Below are 21,820 nucleotides of genomic sequence, written 5' to 3'. Positions count from 1 at the left end.
AGAACGATTTAATGCAAAGTATGTTACCGCATCCTGTTTTAATTCAACCCAAATAGTTCTTTTTTGCGTCCCCTGAAATCTTGACTGGCCAAAGCCATGTGCAAACCAAGTAGGCCTCACATTAAACGTGGAATTGAACCCTCAGAGGTCTCTTCCACTGTTAGTTACTCTGTAATTCAAGGCTTTTTTTTCCAAGACTTTCAGAAACTAGGCTGAGGTGATAAGAGCTACAAAGATGCGTGTCATCACAGAACATTTACTGAATTTTTACTTTTCATACATACAAGAAAGATGAGTGTTGCTTTAACTTACATTTTTCTTTTGGTATCAAAAGAGGAAAGTGTTGTAAAGGAAATAGATTTACATCTCTTTTATTCACCCCAAATATAAATGACTGAATCATCAGTTTCTAAGCACTAGCAGGATAATAAGCTGGTAGGAAACTACCAATATAAATTTATGAAACCAATTAATTTTCTTTATTTGACAGTAGTTGTTGGCCTATGATAGAAGGGGTAAGCAGTAGGCATAAATATTTTGACTTTTGTAACGTTTTTGATAATATGCCACATTTCCTTAAGCAAATGAAAGAACAAATGTTCTTTAAACTCCTACACAACTCATTGGAAACTTGTACTCTAGGAATTAGTGATTCACCACCAAGCTGTCAAATGAAATTGAGAGAGTCTGTCAAGGCTTCATGCTCATCAATGTTTTCATTAATAACTTCAGTGATGAAGCCAAGAATCTCGGTTAAGTGCCAACCTAGGAAAATTACAAGCAGTCTGCAGGAAAGAATTTAAACATTTAATTATCTTGATGAACGGGGAAAAAGTCAAACACAATTCAGAAGACCACATCCAAATGAAATTTTGAAGTGGACATTCAACCGATTGACACTTGTCTTTAAGCTTGAATTTTGAATCCAGGAAGACATACGAAGAGGCATCCCAAAGGCTGGGATTGCTATTGGAAATCCCCAGTAGTCCAGGGTTTAGTCTGTTACGATTTCCATTTACTAGTTATTTGATAGAATAAAAAATACATGAGCAAGATGAATCATGCTTTTAGAGTATTGTACAAGCATGTACAATTATGCCATCTGTTACTTCTGGATAACTGCAAGCTCTTGAGAATGGTAGGATTCCCACTCAAAATTGCACTGAAAAATAGATGAAATTATTCAAAATCAGTGAAATTAACCTAAGAAATAAAATACAGATTAGTTGCATATAAGAAAGAAAAATCAACTTCAGAGGAAGAAACTAAGGAATAACTACACAAATAATGTGGCAGAAGTATTTACATTGAATCACAAAATAAATATTAGTTACTAGGGCAGTACAAAAAAAGGCAGATATTTTGAGCTATGTGAACAGAATACCAAAAGGAAGATAGTCTCATTTTTCTGACACTGAGGAGCTGGAACATTTTGATTGTCATTAAATAAGATGTAAAGTTGTCAAGAACTGAATAAAATCCAGGCAACACATGCTAAGGATTATTACCTGTGAGGACAGAACAAAAGGATTTAGTTATTTTTTTAAATATATATATATATATATATTAGTTTGTTTTTTTTTTTTAAATATATTTCTAATATGCATGTCTTAAATGGAGAATTGTCCCACAGCATGGCATTTTTTTCCATGCTGTGGGACACTTCTCCATTTAGGACATGCATATTAGAAATATATTTTCCATTTGGGGTAGTGATTGGGCAGAGCTTGCTTTGTTCCTGGAGGCACAGCATTGCCTCTACTTCTCACTGAGAATGTTAAAATTGCCGCAGCATCCCCTGGGATGCTGTGTTACTGCTGAGATGGTTCTAGTTTCAGGAACAACAGATCTAGGCGCAACTTCTCCAGATTTATTGCTTATATATGACTCACACTTTCATGCTTTACTTCCAGTCTTTGAGAGTTAAAGGATTGTCATTTTGAAACAAAAACAAAAACAAGCAAACAAACAAACAAAACAAAACAAAACAAACAAACAAAAAACAGAAAGCTCAGAGCCTGATTTAATCCCAAGAGCTAAGACCACAAACACAGGCCTGTACTGTCAAAGACTTAATCAGAGCCAGCAGCTGGCCAGGAAACTTTAATTTAGTGCATGCGTTTTCTGATGATTGCTAGTTGAAAACACACTCATTTCTATGGGTGGCCCTTTGCACGGTGAAGCTGACATATTGCTTGTTTTTTGTTTGTTTGGTTGGTTTTTTCTTTCATCAAGTGATGCAAGTCTTCACACTGCTTATAACAACATTGCAGTTTGACACAGTGTCACAAGCATGTATTAGGTCTGTGTGAGAAGCCCTTAAAGGGTGAAGCCTTGCCTCTTAAATGTTGCACACAGAGTATCTGTGTGTGTCTTTGTCAGGTTGATGTTTGTTTAGAAACAAGTCTTTTCTGTATTGCATTTAATTCTAGCTTCCTTTCTCCATATCCAGTGAATAGACTTAGATGCCTTCACTACAGTATTCAGCTGTCTGATTGTTTTTATTTTGTGAGCATTAGATACTGGTATTGTCCTTTTTAAAAAAGCAATAATAGTTTGACTGCATATTACTTGTACATTATTACATTCCTACTCCAAAAGGGAGTTCAAAGCAAAAGCTCTAAATGGTAATTCTGTCAGAATATTAAGCTGCTTCTGTTTGCTGAAGAGTGCCAGGTATCAAGCTGGCAGACTATCGTAGGGCTTTTTTTTTTGGAAGGTAAAGAGGCAAATTTGAGTTTAAAATGTATTTTGTAATCATAAACTATGTGGTATGTTTTTAAAATATTTAAAGATGACAATCCAACTCAAACCTCAATGTATATCTGATTTATTTGAGCTCTATTGGATCTACTCATCCAGGTGATTAGTTGCACGCTTATTTTCCTAGTTTTGTTTCCAAATTCAACTATTCAGTCTGGACAGTGGCTTATACATAATGTGTTTTTAACTGCAAGGGGGGATGTGCATATGCAGACTTTTTTATGGTGTGCACTTCAGTCATGTTATCAGTTTTCTGTGAGTAGAAACTTTTTAAGGAAAGCTGGGATTCTAATGAATGCAGGAACTGGAAATTAGAAGGAATACTTTGAAACTTGGTATTAAATTCTGATATCTTAATAACATTGCTGCTCTGGCTTTTCTTTGCTGCTCTTCCCCAGTCCTGACTTAGAGAAAATATATATACCTTCTTCATAACCATTTATTTTTTTTCTATCTTTTCAGACAGCTACAAGCTTTTTAATTTTACCCAGTGATGCTGGTGGTGTTCATTTTGCAAGTATCTTTTCAATAGGAATTTCAGTTACTGAAATGCCATCAGATGACAAAAACGTTGGATGTAGCTCCTTTCTCACTTAAACTGCTGCGAATCGGAGGAGTCTTCATAAAGGATAGCTGAGAGCAGCTTCTCTTTGTGAGAGCAGAAATTGGTCCATAGTCGGGCATGGCTACCCCATACATGATAAGCATGTCATCATGATACCCAAACTAGTGTAGCCATAGAAGGGTTCAAACCTAACATTTCTCCAGTTTCACAGGCTAACTTTGAAGTGACTCCACTGATTAAGCAGTTCTATAACTCTTAAGGTTTCCTCAACCTGTTTCTGGTAAATTTAATCTGAAAAGTGGTTTAAAAGCTTCTCTCAATAACCAAATCTGAACATAATCATTATGCTTAAAATGTCACTGTGATTAACTTCTGTAAGTTTGGTGGTTTGAAACTAACTCAGAGAGGACAACGTCTTCTGTTATGAGCAGGGAAAGTTCCTTAATACCCGTTTTACAGTTCATCTGTTTGTCTTTAAGTCAGGACGGTGTGAAACCTTAAAAATAAACAAGAGTATAATATTCCACCACTTTAAAATCAACCTTAAAATGGTAAGTACTGTTAAACAAAGCTGAGAATAATCAGCTGGGAAAATAATTTGTGGCTTAAACAAAAATAACCCCCTGATCCTATCAATAAATACCTGCTCGATTTTATACTTTCTTGGATTTTTATGGGGTTATTATTCCAAGGACAAGATGAAGCACAAGTTTCAGACGGCTTCAACTTGTAAGGTGATCTACAGGACAAAATAAAAGCTTCCAGAGCTAGAAACAAACTTGAACAGTTAGAAAGAGCATTTGAACTGGTTTTCTGTCCAATTGATATGTCCAAGCACGAGCAGTATCAAGCCTGTGTTTATTAAGTATGGCTTATATAGCTTTTCATGCTGAAATAATTTCAAAACTAAACATAAAAACTGCCAAACTGAGAATATCACCTGCATGTAAAGGCAGAGAAGTTGGAATTATGGCTAAGTAGGAGCACTGTGGCATGCGCTCACAAGGATTGTGTTGGCAGGAAATAGTCAATCAGAAAAAAAAAAATCAGGTGGCCAAATATTTTCTTAGGAAGAAGTTGGCAGGAAATCTCTGCTGTATAAAAAAAGCAGTACAAATAAGGTGGAAAAGCTTACTTTAGTGCTTCCTTTTTTTTTTTTTTTTTCCACCCTTGAGAAAGAGAACAGTTATCAACATTTTGATTTACTTCAAAAACAGGCAGCCTGGCTGGCAGCCATAGCTAGCCCTGCTGTGAAAATATTTCTGTGGCTGATACTAATACTTCATGGTAACCATCACCATCCGGCAAGAAGCTCTCTATAGAAGGTTAACACACTAACTGTTTTATTACTGGCATTTCAGTTATTTTAAACACTTTTTTTCTTCCTGAAACAAATATATAAAGTGAGCATGTTTTCTGTAACATGTAAAATAAACAAATGAATATAGACGATACAAATAAAAGAAGCAAGACGTATTGCAAAGCCTTGGAATAAAGAAAAACAAATAATGTAAAACAGCTTCAGGAAGACTAATTATGAGAAACAAGTCATCAGTAGCCTTCTAGATTTCTCTGTTTTTCTGTACTGTTTTGCTAAAACCAGGTGTTCAGTATTGTTTCAGTTTGCTCCTCCATTGTTTGGTGCCCTGCACTGTTCATCATCTTGCCTTGGATCTCTGCATAGTACTTCAGTGGAGTTCTGGTTCCATGACCAATGTCAACATTCCTTTAGAGTCTCAGGTTTCATTAGTTACTTGTTCTAATTCTTTCCCCCAACTGGTAAATGTGTGTAAAACTTATTGGGATATATGTTTATTCATATATATATTTTTTAATCCAACTGAATTCTCCGTGAAAGAATACTGCCTTCTTCTATAACTACAAACTGTATCCAGAGGTCATCACCTTCCAAACTAGAATTTTCTTTTGTTTTCAGATTTCTTTGTCTTCATGAAGAATATAATCTAACATAACTTCTAATTACTACTCTCACAAGACTTTAGAATGGATCAGCATCCACTTGATTATAACCATTAACTGAAAAGTGTTTGCCTAAGCTTCCTTAAGGAAAGCAGCTAGGTGTTTGTTTGTTTGTTTGTTTGTTTCTAATAAAAAATGTCTTCCATCACTTTTATGAAATCCTTGGCAGAATTCTTCTCAGCACTGGAAATACAGAGACCAGATCATAGTACAGCCTTGCAGCTTCACAACCACATGGTGTGCCATATCATAAGTACTCAGGTTAAATATAAATTACATTTATGTTGGCAAATATTTTACCAGAATAAGTTATGATAACTAAAGTAGCAGCTAATGGAAGTTAGTCTTGGTTTGTTTGGTTGTTATTTTTTTTCATCAGATATTCCTTAATTTCCCTTTAAACATGTGCAAGTACAGTAGGACAAAGTGGGTTAAGTGAATTTAATAAATTCATAAATTTCATAAATTATTCTCATATCTGATATATTTTCCAAATATTTTTTCTAAGTGTATTTTCTATATGTTTTCTACTGTTTTACTGGTTCGTGGTCTGATATAAAAAATACTTGCTAACAAATTTACTTTGAATGTAACTTAAATTTCCTTCTTGGCTAGTAACACAAGCACTGTTATACCATTGGTGGATAATGCAACTTATGTACGGGTAAACTTGTGAGATGCAGAAGGTTAAGCTATAGGTTTAACTATAAGGTTAAGCTATAAAGTTAAGGTAGGTTCAAATTTTGCCTCTTCTGGCCCAGGAGGTAACTTGTGTGTGGTGAGGTAAGGGGGCATCCAGTACATCTACCAGGGTCTGGTTTCATTGGAGATACACAGCCTCTCTCCAAGCACATGACACTGTCTGCATGCCCAGAATGGGCTTTAGACTGCAAGTTCGCAGCAGGCTTCAGGACAAGCAATAGCTGTGCAGCTCCCAAGCCCTGTGTCTCTGGTTCCCTCTGTCATGCAGCAGTGAAACTGTCTGCAGCAGCTGTGTCACTGAGAGAGGAGCTTTCTCCAAGCCAGGCTGCCTGCACTCCCACAGCCCCTCACTGGAGTCGCAGTATTGAAGCATCTCTCTCCACACCGCCATGTCAGAGGGAGGGTGAAGAATATCACCCCTGAAGAGGCTGCTCTCCTTGCTGAGTTGCAACCTGAAGTAGAAGAGACCCAGATAATTTGGTATCCCCTTTCTAAGTCACTGTGTAGGCTGTAATATAATTTCAAAAAGTGACCCCGTTGACTTAGTAGACCTGATCTAAAAATGCAAATCAAAGTTTCTTGTTGCAGACATTCATGAGTACCTATGACCAGGCACCTAGTCCTGTTTTACAGGAAAAATGGAGAAAATATGTGATATCCCTGCTGCCCTGAGGAAAAAATGTTACAGACGTTATAAGCCCTTGACTTGAGATGAGGCTATCCCGGAAACTTCAGCACAGTTCCAAAAGAAGTGTCATCTTAGGTAACAGTGGTTTCTTTCCAGACACTTGTTCATCTGGGTAGAGTTGCTTTTTGTAAGTGATTCAGATTAATGTCTCCAAGTATGGAAGAACTTGCAGTCCTGACAAAGGGCAAACATGTTAATGTTGCTTTACCCCCCGTTGTTTTGGGCAAGGCAGCTCTCGTTCTCGTTGGTATCACCAAGTTTTAGTTCTAAGTGTCACAGGGATGATACCGTTCTTTATAAAGCAGGAATAGAGATCATGTCATGCAGGGGGTGTTCTGCTGTTGGGTGTAATATTTTTTCATTCTTCTTCCTTAATATGTTCCTGATACTATCCTCACTAGAATATTTTGCTGTAAATTAGAATAAATTAATGGAAATTGATTTATGATTTAAAGCAACTGAGGTCTACCTCAGTGGCACAGGTCCTGTTGACTTCAGAGACAGCAGGATCAAATCTCCTTTCAGAAACATGCGGCATATTTCAGTAAGTACATATTACATAACTTGCCCCACATTTCTTTCTCTTTTTAGTATCCCAGTGTTATGAAAATTATGTTCCCATTAATCATTATAGCTGCTCATCTTTTTATGTGAAAATAAATTATCCTCTGCTGCCCTTCCTGCACAGAAATATCTTTAAATGAAAACAAGTATATACACGGTTGGTTCAGGGAAGGGAGTGTCAGCTAATGGGGGCTTTGTTACTGCAAAAGTATGAAACCAGGATTTGCGTCTGTACTCAGTGGATTGCAATGCTGTGTGGTAGTGTCATTTGCCAAATAAGATTTGCACTTTAGCACATGCATAGCTTCTTTGAATGTCAATGGAAACTGCATGCATTCATTGTAGGAAGACCTGCGGTTGAGTCTCAAGTAATATTGTATCCTACAGCCTATCCTATCATACTTGCTTCTGAAAATACTTTGGCTGGAAAAGCAGTACTTTCTAGAAAGCAGCTATACAACTGGCAAAACCATCAGGCCTTTAAAATCCTATTTAACATTGTCACTGACTTTACGGAGACTTTCCAGAAAGCGTTTGAAATCTAGAGGTCTAAAATTATGTATGCAGCACCATATTCAGGCTACAAAGCAGTGGGGCTGCTTTTAAGACATGATGTACATTTATGCATTTCATTGTTTTGGGGCCTCAGCACTTCCAAAAACTAAGTCATTTTTATTTATAAGCTTTGAACATTGATTTAGTGACTTATCCAAGACTTTGAATATAGAGGCTAAGTTATTTTTAGATGTCACAATGCAATACTGGGCAAAAGGACTTTTGAAGCAGAGATTACTGGTTACAAAACCACAAACATAGACCAGCATTTTTCAGTAACTGTCAATTCACCTTTTTATTCAGGATGTGACATTAATTGGGAAGACTGAAATAACAAGTTAAAGGCTGGTTAAAAGCTGATTGTAGATGATCCTCAGGGAACTAAATCTATATGCAGAGGTCAGTTTCCTCCAGTAGACAGATCTGAGGAAGAATCACCCTCAGGATAGAGTGAATTTTCCTTTAAAGTAAGAAATGAGTTTGGGATTAATCGTACATGGAAAATGAGTTTCTTATCTGACCTCGAAAGACAGATGAGTTTCTATGAATTTACATTGTTCTTGTGGAAGAGCACATATACATTTTGGAACATATGTATACAATACAAAAAAGACCAGAAGTTTTAGGGCAAACTAGGTTAATTTCATTCAGACAACAAAGTACTTAAGAATGAATCTTTTCTGCAGACCTCTTGAATTTTACAGTGAAAAATGATTATTTAGTGGAGGTAGCAGAAACTAAGAAGTCATCTAAATAAACTTTCTGGTCATCTTCAGCTGACAGTCACATGACTGGAGCAAGTTGTGTTCCTTTTACAACCATGCAAAATCTGCTGACGTTATGGGTATTAAATGTCAGTTAGCATCCAAGCTTGTGAAGTGGGCACACCTGGATGTGTTTTAAACGCTTTTTAGCTTTTAAAAAGTAGAGACTGCTTGTTTAATAGACACTATTTGTTTAATAGCAGAATGACTATTTGCTGATAAGGTGGCACTTGTAAAGCTCCAAGTCTACCCCTGATGTTTGTTAGGGTTCTTCCCAAGGTGTTTTTGTAATTAGGCAGAATCATTATTAGCAGAGAAGAAGGAGGGTGTGGTATTTGGTATGTTTTTTCAGAACCAGAAATAAGATGTAGACCCCATTTTTGGAGTTACAAGTTTGTCTGAACTTGCTTTCCATTTGGTGTTTTCATTATCAAAAAAGCTTAAGAATTTCTGTCTTGTTGCAGTTAATTTTGCTGAGGAAAACGATATGCCCCTGCTCACTAACAAAGCTACCTCTGTACTACCTCTGTATGAATATGGAGACTCTTCTTTCAGAAACTAAAGCCCAACTTGAAAAAAAAATCCCCCCCTCCTTTTTTTTTTCTATCCCACATTTAGGGAACCAGCTTCTGCACTGAGTGATGCAAATCCTTATCCTTAGCAACCATCTTTGGTGAATTTTCACAAAAAGTCAAAAAGTTGATGATGTTGCTCGTCTACTTTGTGACATTTCTGGAGTTTGGATATTTTCTGGTAATCCATTTAACTTTGAAGTTAATTGGAATACTTCATGGCTGAAATGTAGAAAGCATATAATTGACCAGATGTTTCTTTTGTAAAGTTAGCGCGAAAGAACTGAAATAGAAGTACCATTTCTTTGTTGCTGTGTCAACAAGATGTCTCATTACCTTATCTTTCAAAAGTTTTAATATTGTTCCCAAACAACTTTAAGAGACTCTTCTTGTCATGTGTAACCTCATTACATGAGAACGAATACCATATCATTACCTTAAGCAAGTATGAGCTTTAAAACTGTAACACATCACGACTGAGGAAGTGTTACTGTATTATACCCTCCAAACGTACCTTTCAATTTGACCCCTATGAAGTGTGAAATATTACAATAGTTTTCATTTCACATCTACTATGCAGTGGTTTTGGGGATAATTTCTAGATTATCCTCTCAGTATTTCTTCCTTTTTTTTTTCTTTAGCTGTTAGTAGAGTCATCGACAAAAGACTCCACAGGGAGCATTTTGCCATACTAAGCCCATATTTTAGAGTATTTATGAAAGGTATACAATAGCTTGGATGCTATTTTTACCAAGAATGAACAACAGCCTTGAAAGTAATATTTGCTGGATTCATACATTCAGATTGCAGCCTGGTCAGTTTGACCCTTTCATTTTTTTTTACAAAAATTAATTTATTCACTCCAAATAATTGTGAATTCAAGTACATAACTGTTAAGCATGGAGAATCAAAAATTAAGTATTGCTCCATATTTTGCTGTGCAAAGTTCCATCTGTGCATAGATGGCCACAAGAAGAAATAGTTTAAAATAGGACAAGGAATATTTCACTCTTAAGACATGCTTTATTCACTCTTAATGTTGTTGCTCTTACTTCTTTCTGCACAGATTCACTTAGCTTAGAGACATTCCGTGATTAATGGGCTTGTTAGCTGATTAATAGAAAATAAAACTCCTAGCATCTCATATTTTCCACTTTACAAGAGTCCAACCATGCCATAGATACTTTCCATTCTCAGTCTTGAGATCCTACGGAGGTGGAATTAAAACTCCTTACACTATATTGGAATACATCAAGGAATTGTACATGTGTGTTTCACTTTACTGAGTAATTTCTCCATTACTTTAGCCACACTGAATGTGGGCACTGTGCCCAGAGGAATAACACTTGCTCTACCAATGCTTTTGTATGCCTAAATTCAGATAAAGCTTATCTGTAAAATCAAATAGAAGCTGTTAGCACTTGCAGATTATTTACTTTTCCAAATTCCTCTTCTGCTTAGGACAGTGAACAGAACTAGAAGCAACAAGAAATTATTGAATGCAAAAGCAGTAATGCTTGTGTTGGAAGAGGTCTGGAACTTCAAGTTATCTTTACAGTTCCAACCTCCTTGAAAAATATACTGCAAGAATCAAAGTCCCTGGTGCAGGACTTGGAGCTTTCTGAATGGAGAACCAGAAGTGTAATGTTTATTTCCCCAGAAATTAAAGACTCCATTTCATCTGAACCCTGACAGAGGCTATTCTTAAATGCCATTTCACTAGGAAAAACAATGTGTATAACGTAGAGAATACAAAGGTACGAAGCGTGTTTGTTTGTTTGTTTGTTTTTCCCCCAAGGAAATATTTATCTTGATGCTCTGTTATTTGATTTAGGACAAAACACCATGATCTGCAGTTATGGGATAGAAGGGGCGTGGATGACTGATATGTTTGGGGGGGGGGGGGACAGGTATAGTGTTTTTGCTTTTTTCCCTTGTTGGAAATTAAAATAAACAGGTATATAATATTATCGTTATCCTATTTGGAAGTGGAAGGTAACTGGGCATGCATGTCAAAGAAACTGGAAACACCAGTCTGCATGACTTTTGACATTTCACATAATGCGTTTTAATTATGCCAACTTCCTTTTCTTTCTCCCATCTATTTTGTGTCACTTACTCTTAGTATCTTGAGTGGAAATTGCTGATAGTTTATATTGTGTCTGCCGTGGCTGGAGCTTGTGAACATACATTTACATAAACTTACTATGGGTTTGCTAGTTACAGTAAATCTGTTCCTCACTACTTTGCTTTTAAGGGAGATTCATTAGTAATGGGTGTGTTGTTTTCCATTCGTGTTCTTTCTGTCGCTTTTTTCCAGAAGATTTCTGTCTCCAGGAATTGGCATTGCTAACTAATTAGAAAAGATTTTTTCTCTAAGGGTTTTGTTTACAGAAATACTCTACCATCAAATAGATGTTACCTGCGTTTATTATTATGCCACCTGCTTAGAAGCAGAGGTTAACTGTTAACTCAGCTTTGTTAGAAAGAAGTGGCAAGTTTGACAAGTTCTACCACTCATTTTCAAATTAATCATACAGCTTACTAAAGCACTTTTCAAGGAGTTACAAAAGAAACCCTTATGCCATCTGCAGTGACATAATTTTTTATGTACGTCACCTTCTCCCCAGGCTAATGTAAGAAACCCCTAGCATAAACATGCCCTGTGTTGATTAACTGCCTTCATTTGGTGCCTTTGAATATGACTGTATTGTTCTTTTCCTTTTAGTGGCACTGTTGAGCACCATGGCAACAACTGATTGTGTATTTTATGTTACTGTTACGATAGATACCAAAAAAACATGTGCTCCTTAGTAACAGACATCAAGATCATCAGAGTCTTAAGGCTGAAGACATTGCCAGTGATGACTGGGCACACTGGCTCATGGGGAATTTCACAGAATCTGATAATTTGGGTAGTTTTGGTTTGCTTTATAGAGATTTTAGGTGAGACTAGAGTTGTGGTATGGGAGAGGACAGTTGCTTCCATTATGATAACACAAATGGCAGACTCATCTTGTATTACTTCTGATTTTTTTTTAAACTAATCCTTCTACTGCCCTTTGAGGTTAATCCCTATTTGCCCTGCTATGATTACTGTCAGTAAACAACTCCAAAGCCTTACATTCTCTGTCACAGAAATTGGTGAATTCTGCCTGGCAGACTGGACCATAACTTTGTTGGTCTCTTGAATTATTGGATTGTTTCTTCAAAGGATTTGGAGCTTCCTTGACATTTCTTTTCTGAGCTGTAAGGATATAATTGTACTGGTTGTTAAGCATGTGCTACTACTATAAATAGTTAGTGGATTATAGGTGAAGGTAAGAGCCGGGTATGCCTGTGCTGAAGTCCATTGTCTCAACAGCCTTGGGCAATTCACGTGACCTTTCATTGTCTCATTTTCTTCCATTTGTAAAATGAGACAATGACATCAGTCCACACCATGGCATTGAGGTCAGGGGTAATTAGCTAGTATCCGTGTCGTGGTTATTAAATAGTGCAGCGTGAATACCTCATGTCTCTTCTTACTTATCTCAGACTAAAGTTTGGCATTTGAGTTCCAATTCTGCTGCAACATATATGTGGGCCAGCTAGAAATTACATCATTTGGCATTTGGTGTCCAGACTGGTCTCCTCAAACTCTACCAGATCTTCTCTATTGAAATAGAGGCCTTGTCAGGGAGAGCATAGAGTATGTTAGCTTTATGTGGATTGTGTACCATTGCCCTCTGTTGGACAGCACTAGACTTTGTTCAAGTGCTTATCTTGCTGTATAGGGCTTGAAAGTTGGACAGTGAAATAATGCACAAAACATTTGTTCAGGATTTTCAATGATTTTTGAGAAAGGTAATTGCTTTGTCGGTGCTTGTGCATGTTAGCATCTTCCCCTTCCACAGTCATTAACAAAGATTAGATTTCACTGTAAATAAAGATTTGCAAATAACTTTACATATCACTGCCCATGGATACTGATTTAGCAATTGTCCCTGCCTGATTTTTGTGTCAGACTCATCTGTGTCTTCATCAGCTAAAGAAACAGAAACAGCTGTAGCCAATCCCAACCAAACAGCACAGCTCAAGTTTTGGAAAGCTTGAGAGATGAAAAACGTGACAATATTTTTTAAGTAATGTTGAAGTATTTAGTGACAGAACAACTGTATTTTAGCAGACAATAAATGAAATTAACTAGTCAGTTTATTTATTGCAGCTAAGTACAGATGCATGTAGGGTCTTCACATTCCTGAATGTCTACAACATACTAGTCTACTTATCTGTTTTATAAAAGAGGCTAAAAAATAAATACAATCTCTTGGATTTTATTTTCCTATTGTCATGGATTGGTCAGGTCATAAAGTCTCCAGTGGCACAAGACGTCATGGAATAGCAAGTCTCTTTAGAGTACTGCTTAGCATTATTGCCTGCTAACCCGTCACAGCTGTTTTCTTGTACTCTTCCAACTGTCTTTCCGTTTGGGCTAGACATTAGATGATGTCTTTTGCTAAGGGCTTGTACAGGGCCATGTGTCTACGCAGGAACCAGAGTCAGGTGTCATAGATTGCACCAATCCCTAAAAATGCAGAGGGGAATTGCAAGCATGGGAAGCCACCACATCCTACAGTCCAATAAAATACTCTCTTTCTGCGTCTCTGTAACACATGATTTCTTGCATTTTTTTCCCTCTTGGTCTCTGCCTGTCTCAGACCTTCTGTGCTGTGAGCATTCTGTGTAGTTATAGATGAGTGAACGTTACAATGCACTGCCTTTTTTAGCTTAAACGTGATTTATCAGGAAGTATATATGCTTTGTGAAAAAATGTAATGCATCTCATGCACACTATAGTGTCTGAAAGAGAGATCATGAATAATGTCAAAGATTAAAAATGGGATAAAGTAATAAATACCAAAGTAAGACACAAACAGTCAAATTAATATCTGGGGAAAAGAAGTTACATTGTGCCTTGGAAATGTCCTTAATCCTCCATTACTGTAGTTGTGAACTAAATCACTTTCATGATCTCCACCCTGCGGTGCAGTTTATGGCAGAGCATTCAAAGAAGAAGTAGAAATTATTATAAAGGTCACAAGGAAAAATAAAGCTATTTTGCTACTGTTTGAATGTTATCCATCCAAACATCTACCAGCCGCCATCCAAGCCTGTACTTATATTGCCATTCATTTAAAATTAAATACAGAGGAGTCATATCTAACTGCAGTAATATACACCCAAAATACAGTGATCTGTATATAATTCTGCTAGGGTAAATAGCAGCTTATTAAAACTCAGAAAGGGATGACTTTTTAATGATCCCTTCCTCTGAGAAACCTCTGTGTCAATTTTGAAAAAATATCTGCCTAAAGCGCAAGATCTTTCTGGCTACCAAAATAACAGCAAACGTCTCTTCACTGTCCTTGGGTGGGTTATCTGTTTTGTTGCTTGTTCTCACCACAAGCAGAGAACTATCCGATCTGACCTCTGCAAACCTGGATAAGTTTGGAGTGACATAACTGTGTGTCCAGGGTCCTGGGGCTTTGTTACTCATGCTAGATCAAGTCTGGCTAGATGAGGAGCGTATTCAGGTTTCAGCCTTTAGTAAAAACCATTTACATGCCAAGTGTTTCACAATATTTGTACTGAAGAGGTACCTGTACATGTAGAAAGAGAGAGATTCATAATCACCTGTCTTCCAGCACTCTCTACACCATCAAAAGCTCTTTGATTCTCATCTGTCCAAATAGCCTGTAGAATTAGCGTCCAGTCCACCTATTTTATACATGTATTTGTGGATGAATTGAAATGCTTTTTAAGAATTCCTCTCCACATTGATCACACAGGGGACCAAGACAATTCAGTCTTTAGCCTGAACAGAGACCCAGCTGAGGTACAATTCAGTCTTAAGCCTGAACAGAGACCCAGCTGAGGTAACTATCCATATTTCTGTACATTGAAAGTAGAGCAAGTTCCTAACTTGATATTAGAAAAGCTGGTTAATGCCCCTTACTATTTTGTCAGTCACACTTTTTGAAACAACAGGCTTCAAAATACTGCAGAACTGCTGACATCAGTTACTGGTAATGGATTGATGACCTGTTTTACTTTGTGGTCCTGCACGTTTCTCTGTGAGGTAAAATTCTCACATTGCTGACATCAGTGGTAAAGTAGTAAAGATCCCATAGTCTTAGCTGGGATCAGTCTTCTTCCATGTGGTTGAAGGATTTTTTGTTGCCTTATGTCCTGTTTTTGATGTTTCTTTCAACTGCATTCTTTCTCAGGGCATACTTATTCAGTAGGTAGATTTATCCACCTCTACATTGATCTTATTTTGTTTGGCTATGACATGGATAGTGTCTTGAAGTTTTAAGTTGTTAGAGGAAGTAAAGAATGGTGGAGAATGCCACAGGAATAGTGGAGGAATTTTTTAACTTTCACCTAAGATGTGAAATGATGTGGAACCATAGGGGAGAATTTCTTGGAAGCCAGGAAGGTTGCCTATTTGTTTCTCACTGAAAAACAAAACAACACATCAGAGACTATTCACTTGTGCGCACAAGTAATTCACCACTGAGCTTCAATTTCAGCTCCGCATTCCAATAGGCAAACTATTTTAATAGCCCACAGATTGTGTTTAACTGTATATATTAACTGTCGTGAACAGGCCTGGAAATCAGAGTAGCTGATCAGCACCTGAGCAAATAGACCAGCTCAACCCCTGCAATTCCGTTCTTTACCCTTGATCTATATTGCTGCTGATTCTCTTTTGTTAAAGGTGTACGGATGAATGGAGACAGGGAGGCCGATTTCCTCTGCCTGGCTGCTACTGCACAGGCAGGGTAGAGCTCTTGGAAGGGAAGAGGAGTTTCTTTCCTCCACCCAGCACTGGAGGAGCAGGCAGATGGAGAGTGAGGCTAAGCCACTCTAACAGCTGTTAGCAACTGAAAGGAACATAAGCTAACATAGAGCATGAAACTTGTCTTAATTTAGGGACACTTTTCCTCTAGTTCAGCTCACTATGGCCAGACCAGGCCAATGCCAAAGCCAGTGGTAGTGTGAGAAATAAGGGAGTATATGGAGAGTGACACGAGCAGAGCAGCAGTATTTTCCTTTCTGAGGCTGGTTGCTACTTGTTGAGTGTAGCTCTAAAATCAAACAACACTCCAAAAGACAAAGCAAGAATGGAGACTGCTGCTTAAGCACAGAGCAGAGCACTACTGAGAAGCCAAAAAGGGAAAGAACCAAAGGTAACTAAAGGAAAGACATTCCTGTGGACTAAAAGTCCGCCTAAAGAAAAGGAAGGATCCTGCAGTGGGACTTATTTATGCACTTTTTAGGGTTAATCTGTCTCAAACTGACTTCCCTGTGCAAAATATTAGGCCTAATTTGTGAAATTCATATTTCTGTAAATGTTCAAAGCTCTTCCAGCATTTTTGATGGTCTTTTGCTAGGGGAAAGATGCTAGCAGATACAGTTCACATGCTTCTATCCCTAGTTGCTACACAAGTGATACACAGCATCACTTTCTTTATTTTTTAAGCTATTGCAAATTGCTGAAGTCAAGGGAGTTGCATTAAACGTTGAAAACCCTTTGTATAGCTAAGCTATTAAAATGCTACATTCAAGCTTTATTAGTTTCCCAAATTTTACATGCATCAATCATTTTTCTTGAGGGCACAACGCTGCTTGTTTTACCAATGCAAAAACTGATTTGTGATTCTTTAGGGCTATTCACATAAATAGTGGAAATCTGATCTGACTTTTCACAGCTAGATGGTGAGTGTTCATATCCTGCAGAACTGTTCACTGAATAGTCTGAACAGTGTCAAGACTGGATTCATAATTTATTCTCAATGTTTATTTATTTTTAAATAGCATGTTTCAATTAAGAATAAACAACAAGAGAGTGCAGCAATACAGTCGTTCTGAGCAAACCTACAGGGAAAAAACAGGTTTAGATGCATGTAAGGTAGACAAATAATTATAGTGAACAGATGTTAGTTGCAGGTTTTTACTGTGGGGAGAAAAACATTCAAACAATAAAAACTGCTCTGGCCATATTATTTCACCTGGGTAGACTGTGCTTCACTCTATTTCCTTCCTCTGCTTACTTAGTATGAAAATGAAATTCTACCGAATGTGACATGCTGCCATTTGACCTGATGTTGATTTAAGCTTCTGGAAGCTCATAACAGCACGAGGTCACAGACAGGCAAAGTCAGTGAATCTAAAAATGGTGCAGAATAAAAGAGATTAGGCTTTACTTGGGTTCAGATTATTTAAAACAAACAGACAAGAATTTAGAGAAAACAAAATTGTGTTTCTCATCTGGTTGGTCAAATCACTTTATTAAATGATACAATTTACATCTCTGGCATGCACTCTCAAATAAAGTGTCCTTTGCAGTGAACAAAAAGCCTTTAGAAGTGAAAAGCCTTTAATAAAGATAATACAGTCTTTTGCTACTAGGCAGAAATGCAATGTGAATAGATATTTGGTTGTGTTAAAGCAAACCAAACTGAAAACAAACTGTGAACAAGAGTTGTGAACATCATCATCTAGCACAACTAAAGAAACTAAATTTTCAGTTATATTGTGTATTCAAATCCTTTGCATTTTGACAGAGACACCTCTGAGGGTGAACAGGAAAACTGCATTTAAAATATCAAGACTTTTTTTTCTCATTTATTGAGCAGATCTGTGCATTCAAAACCAAATGTAAGAAATACTTGTATTAATATATTCAGAACTCACACACAACAGTCACAACTACATGATAGAAAGATGCTCTGCTAGTGGAGGAATGGGGTGAAGAACAGAGAGTGAAAGATGCTGTGTGATTCTTCATAAAGCTCTGTATGCATTAACATTTCATTTAGTAGTCTGGGCCTGCTGCTTCCATTGAAATCAGTTCATTGTCTCAATCTGGTTTTAGCCTGATTTCCTTTGTAAACAAGGCTACGTGATCTGTCTGCATGCTTGTATTCATGTCTGCCCTCCCATTAACGCTTTTGAAAATGTTTGTTTTGTTTCCATGTTGCAGTGGAATAGATCTCAGAGGCAAACCATTGCCCCCAGACTTTGTAAAACTAGGCAGCTGAGTGGAGAATAGGTACCCTTAGCAGTGTCACTCTTGAGGGAAATTCTGCAGGGTGAACTCATCCCATATTAGACATCAACAAATCCATATGGGAAAGAGAACTAGTAATTCCTCAGCAGTAGGAAACAAAATCTGTAGTAGATCATGTTAAACACCCAAGTTAATCTATGATAAGATACAAATCCATAGGAAACTCAGCATTGTTAATTCTCATGTTCACAGAAGTACTTACTGATGAATCCCTTCTTACCAAGAGAAGAAAATTATCATGCTACATTTTCTTTTTTTCTTGGGACATTGAAAGAAAGTTAGTGATTCTGTCTGAAGCTCTCTGATTCTGCTTTTCTTACACGTTTAGTGCATATTTGGAAATTTTTTTAGAGCTTGGTTCTAAAGTATGATTTCCCACATTGATTGCTGTGTAATCACAGCATTAAATACTTCTTAATATCACGTTATATCAATTTTTTTGAAATATCAAAATTTAGAAATACTTATCAGAATTTTTAATGGCATGTACCTTAAAACTAAGCACACTTTTCATTCTATTAGACATAGGATCTTAGAATTCATAACATTAGTTTCAATGAGAATTCAATAGCTATGCACTTGATTCTGAGAATTAAAATAATTGCATTTGGTAAACATATGTCTCATTGCAAACTCATTAATCTGTTTTCTAGTTTAACAGTGTAAAGGATGAAGTTCAAAACAGAAACCTAAGCTTGACTTGGATACAGGGAATCATTTTATTATTGTAATACAGACCACAGTTCAGCAAAATATGTAAGCATTATATAGTTTTCAGAATGTAGTCCTTCTGTGAAATACATGTACACTAGCATTTATTAACTACTTAAGGCTTTGATGACTTAGAATTATAAAGCATTACTGCTAAATCACAGTTATACTGAAATCAGGTGAAAACTTGACATGTATTTCCAGGGAAGTAGACCTGGATCCGAACACAGGTCCTTAAGGCTAATGGGACTACCACAGGCCCATTGGTTTCAGTGGAAATATTCCCAGTGGTGTCAAAAAAGGACATTATGGGGCCCTGCAGAGAAAAATGTAATTTTTTTTCTTTGTCAGGAAAATTTAATCCGATTATGCGAGTGTAACGACTCTAAGGTGCAAAGCTCATTTTCAGACGTACCATGGCAGCCTTGTTTGTATATTTTATCTAAATCATCTTTTCTTTACAAATTCAGAATTTGTGAAAGAAATTTGTAAGGTGCTATAGCAATATAATCCTAATTTAAAGATTTATAACTCCCATGTCTTCATTCCCTCAGTGGTAGAAAGGACTGATAGATTACAAGGAGATTTGTGTTTGACTAGAGAATTACTGCCAACTTAAACTCATTAAAGGTATATTTTGTGTGATTAGTTGCTCCTGTAGGAAGTTCCAGCTCAGCTGAACTTGGTTTACTTTTCTTGTTTCTTTTATACCAATTACATTCTATAATTGTTATAATTGAAAACTGTTTGCAGATGGGAATGTTTTGTAATACGTTCTTTCTTATATACACGTTTCAGTTCTTTCTAATCTAACCACTTTATGCAGAGTTGACAACCTTAATGAAAATAGGAATGCTTAGCAGTGTTTCTAGTGTTTCTGCAGTAATTTTAGTTTGCGGTGCTTTACAGATCCTTGAAGAATGCCCCACAAAACGAGGAGGATGCAGAGCACTTTGTAAAGCTTGGGGTATTCATTTAATGCCTTAACAACACCTAAACTACCCAATAAGCTTGCAATATGTATATTTTAGACACATATTTCTATTGCTTCAATAAGCTAAAAATGCAAGATATGTATCACCAGCAACGATTATTTAGCATCTCTTCAGATCCATCAAGATAATTGTAGCCAACTGTCCAAATATTTGCTACTCATACTAGACTCATACCATGTAACACATATCATAAACCCTCTTTCACATACCACCTTCTACATAGAACAGGTATTATGCTTGATGAACAACTTATTTATGTCTTCTGAACTGAGAATACAAATCAAAAGCCCTCTAAACATTGAGCTACCTACATACTAGGAACAACTGCCCAGCCAGTCAAAGTACTAGATACTGTAGCAGTAAATGTTCAGCAAGTAGTGCATTTCACAGAGAAATAAAGGCTGTTCCAGCCTCTGTCTTGTTTGATAGTTTATTACAAAATTAACTTTCAATCCAGTTTAAATACAATCTAAATACTTTCTTCATCCCTGTTGTTGTTCAGATATCATGGTACTGGTCTCTATTAACAACACCGTTCTTCCCGTTGTGTTCAGATTATACAATTAGTTATAATATGCAAAACTTCATTGAAACTGTCATGAAATCCAACTGAAATGTATGCCTGCATGAGATCAGAGTATATCTACTTGTTGTAGAGATTCAGGTACCATGACCACAGATGTATTTTATATGTTACCATGGTATAATTATTCACTGATTTCCTTTCCTAGATTTTTTTTTTTTTAATGCAGTAAAGAAAACATAGGGCCAATAAGCCAGTGCTTCCCAATCTTCCATTTCCACTGGAACTTTCTCAAGTCTGGTTATACTAGTACCCTGGAACTCGGGTGTCTAGCATATCCAGAAAACCTACAAGACCTTGTCAAATACTTCTAGCCTTTAAAATGCCCTTATTTTCCTTTTTTTTTTTTTTTCACATTATCTTAACCGCAAACACTTGTGCTGTCTCCATCTAAATCCTTTCTAGATTTTTGTATTGAGCACATGGTTGCCCACCTTCATAGCCACCCCCAAGAAATGTGTAATTTTGCCCTTTTACAAACAAAACTATCTTAGGTTAGGTGTAAAACTGAGTCTATTCTAGCAGCTGCTAGTCTTGCAGTCATATGAAAACTGTGCTCCATTCAATGTTGCCTCCTCGTTTCTTTAGTTCAGAGATGGTGAGGCCGGCAAGAAACTTTCCTTCTCCAACTCAAATCTAAGGCTTGTAAAGCTGGAAGAAGGGGGAATATGCCAGGCCCTTCTGCTGTTCATGTTGGACGCCTCCATCCCCTTGGCTGTGGATTGTAGTTTGAATCAGCTGTTGACACGCCATAGTCAGACCTGGAATCCATGGACATTATATCAGGATCTGTTCGGGACCGTTGGCTGCAGTAAGCATACTGCAACTGAGAGCCACCCTGCATGGTGGCATTCGGGACAGACAGGGAGCTTTTTTGGGGTGATATAATACCCGACTGCTTCCCTCCTAATAAGGCTACACTACCACTTGGGGCTGGGGGCTCATAAGAAACTTTTTGTTTCCATTCATCTGGTGGCTCAGGAAGTGTTTTCCTGCGAGCAGCTGATACTACGTTAGCAGCAATGGATTCCTGCATACTTTGGGGCCCAAAAGCTTCATCCACTAGGCCAAGAGGGGATTTTGCTGCTGCTTCCCAGGGAGTCGGTCTCTTGCCAGGCCTGTCAGCTGCTGTATCTGGCTTGCTGAAGTAGTCAGGGGCAGGCTGAAATATAAGAGGAGAAGTAGGAGACATGGCTCGAGAAATAAATGCAGAAGGCCTCCCAGGAAGTGATAATGAGCGTCCACTGCTTCTTTCCTAGG

The 21,820-nt window shown here is 37.3% G+C and overlaps 1 protein-coding gene and 1 pseudogene across 2 annotated transcripts in view; one reads left to right on the top strand and one right to left on the bottom strand.

The window, feature by feature from the left end:
- LOC125184060 (protein transport protein Sec24D-like) overlaps positions 1 to 21,820 on the top strand; it is a 212,545-nt pseudogene that overhangs the window by 34,951 nt on the left and 155,774 nt on the right.
- The window catches only part of SYNPO2 (synaptopodin 2), a 92,850-nt gene continuing 88,500 nt past the window's right edge, over positions 17,471 to 21,820 (bottom strand). For both annotated transcript variants that reach the window (XM_013185299.3, XM_066996631.1), the window contains one exon: positions 17,471 to 21,815. In XM_013185299.3, coding sequence (XP_013040753.2) covers positions 21,249 to 21,815 — 567 coding nt within the window. In that variant the 3' untranslated portion in view covers positions 17,471 to 21,248. The remainder of the gene's footprint in view (positions 21,816 to 21,820) is intronic.

This window comes from Anser cygnoides, chromosome 4 (genome assembly GCF_040182565.1).
Source record: "Anser cygnoides isolate HZ-2024a breed goose chromosome 4, Taihu_goose_T2T_genome, whole genome shotgun sequence".
Classification (NCBI taxonomy): domain Eukaryota; kingdom Metazoa; phylum Chordata; class Aves; order Anseriformes; family Anatidae; genus Anser; species Anser cygnoides.
The sequence above is the reverse complement of the archived record's forward strand: the minus strand, read 5'-3'. Positions and strand labels throughout refer to the sequence as shown.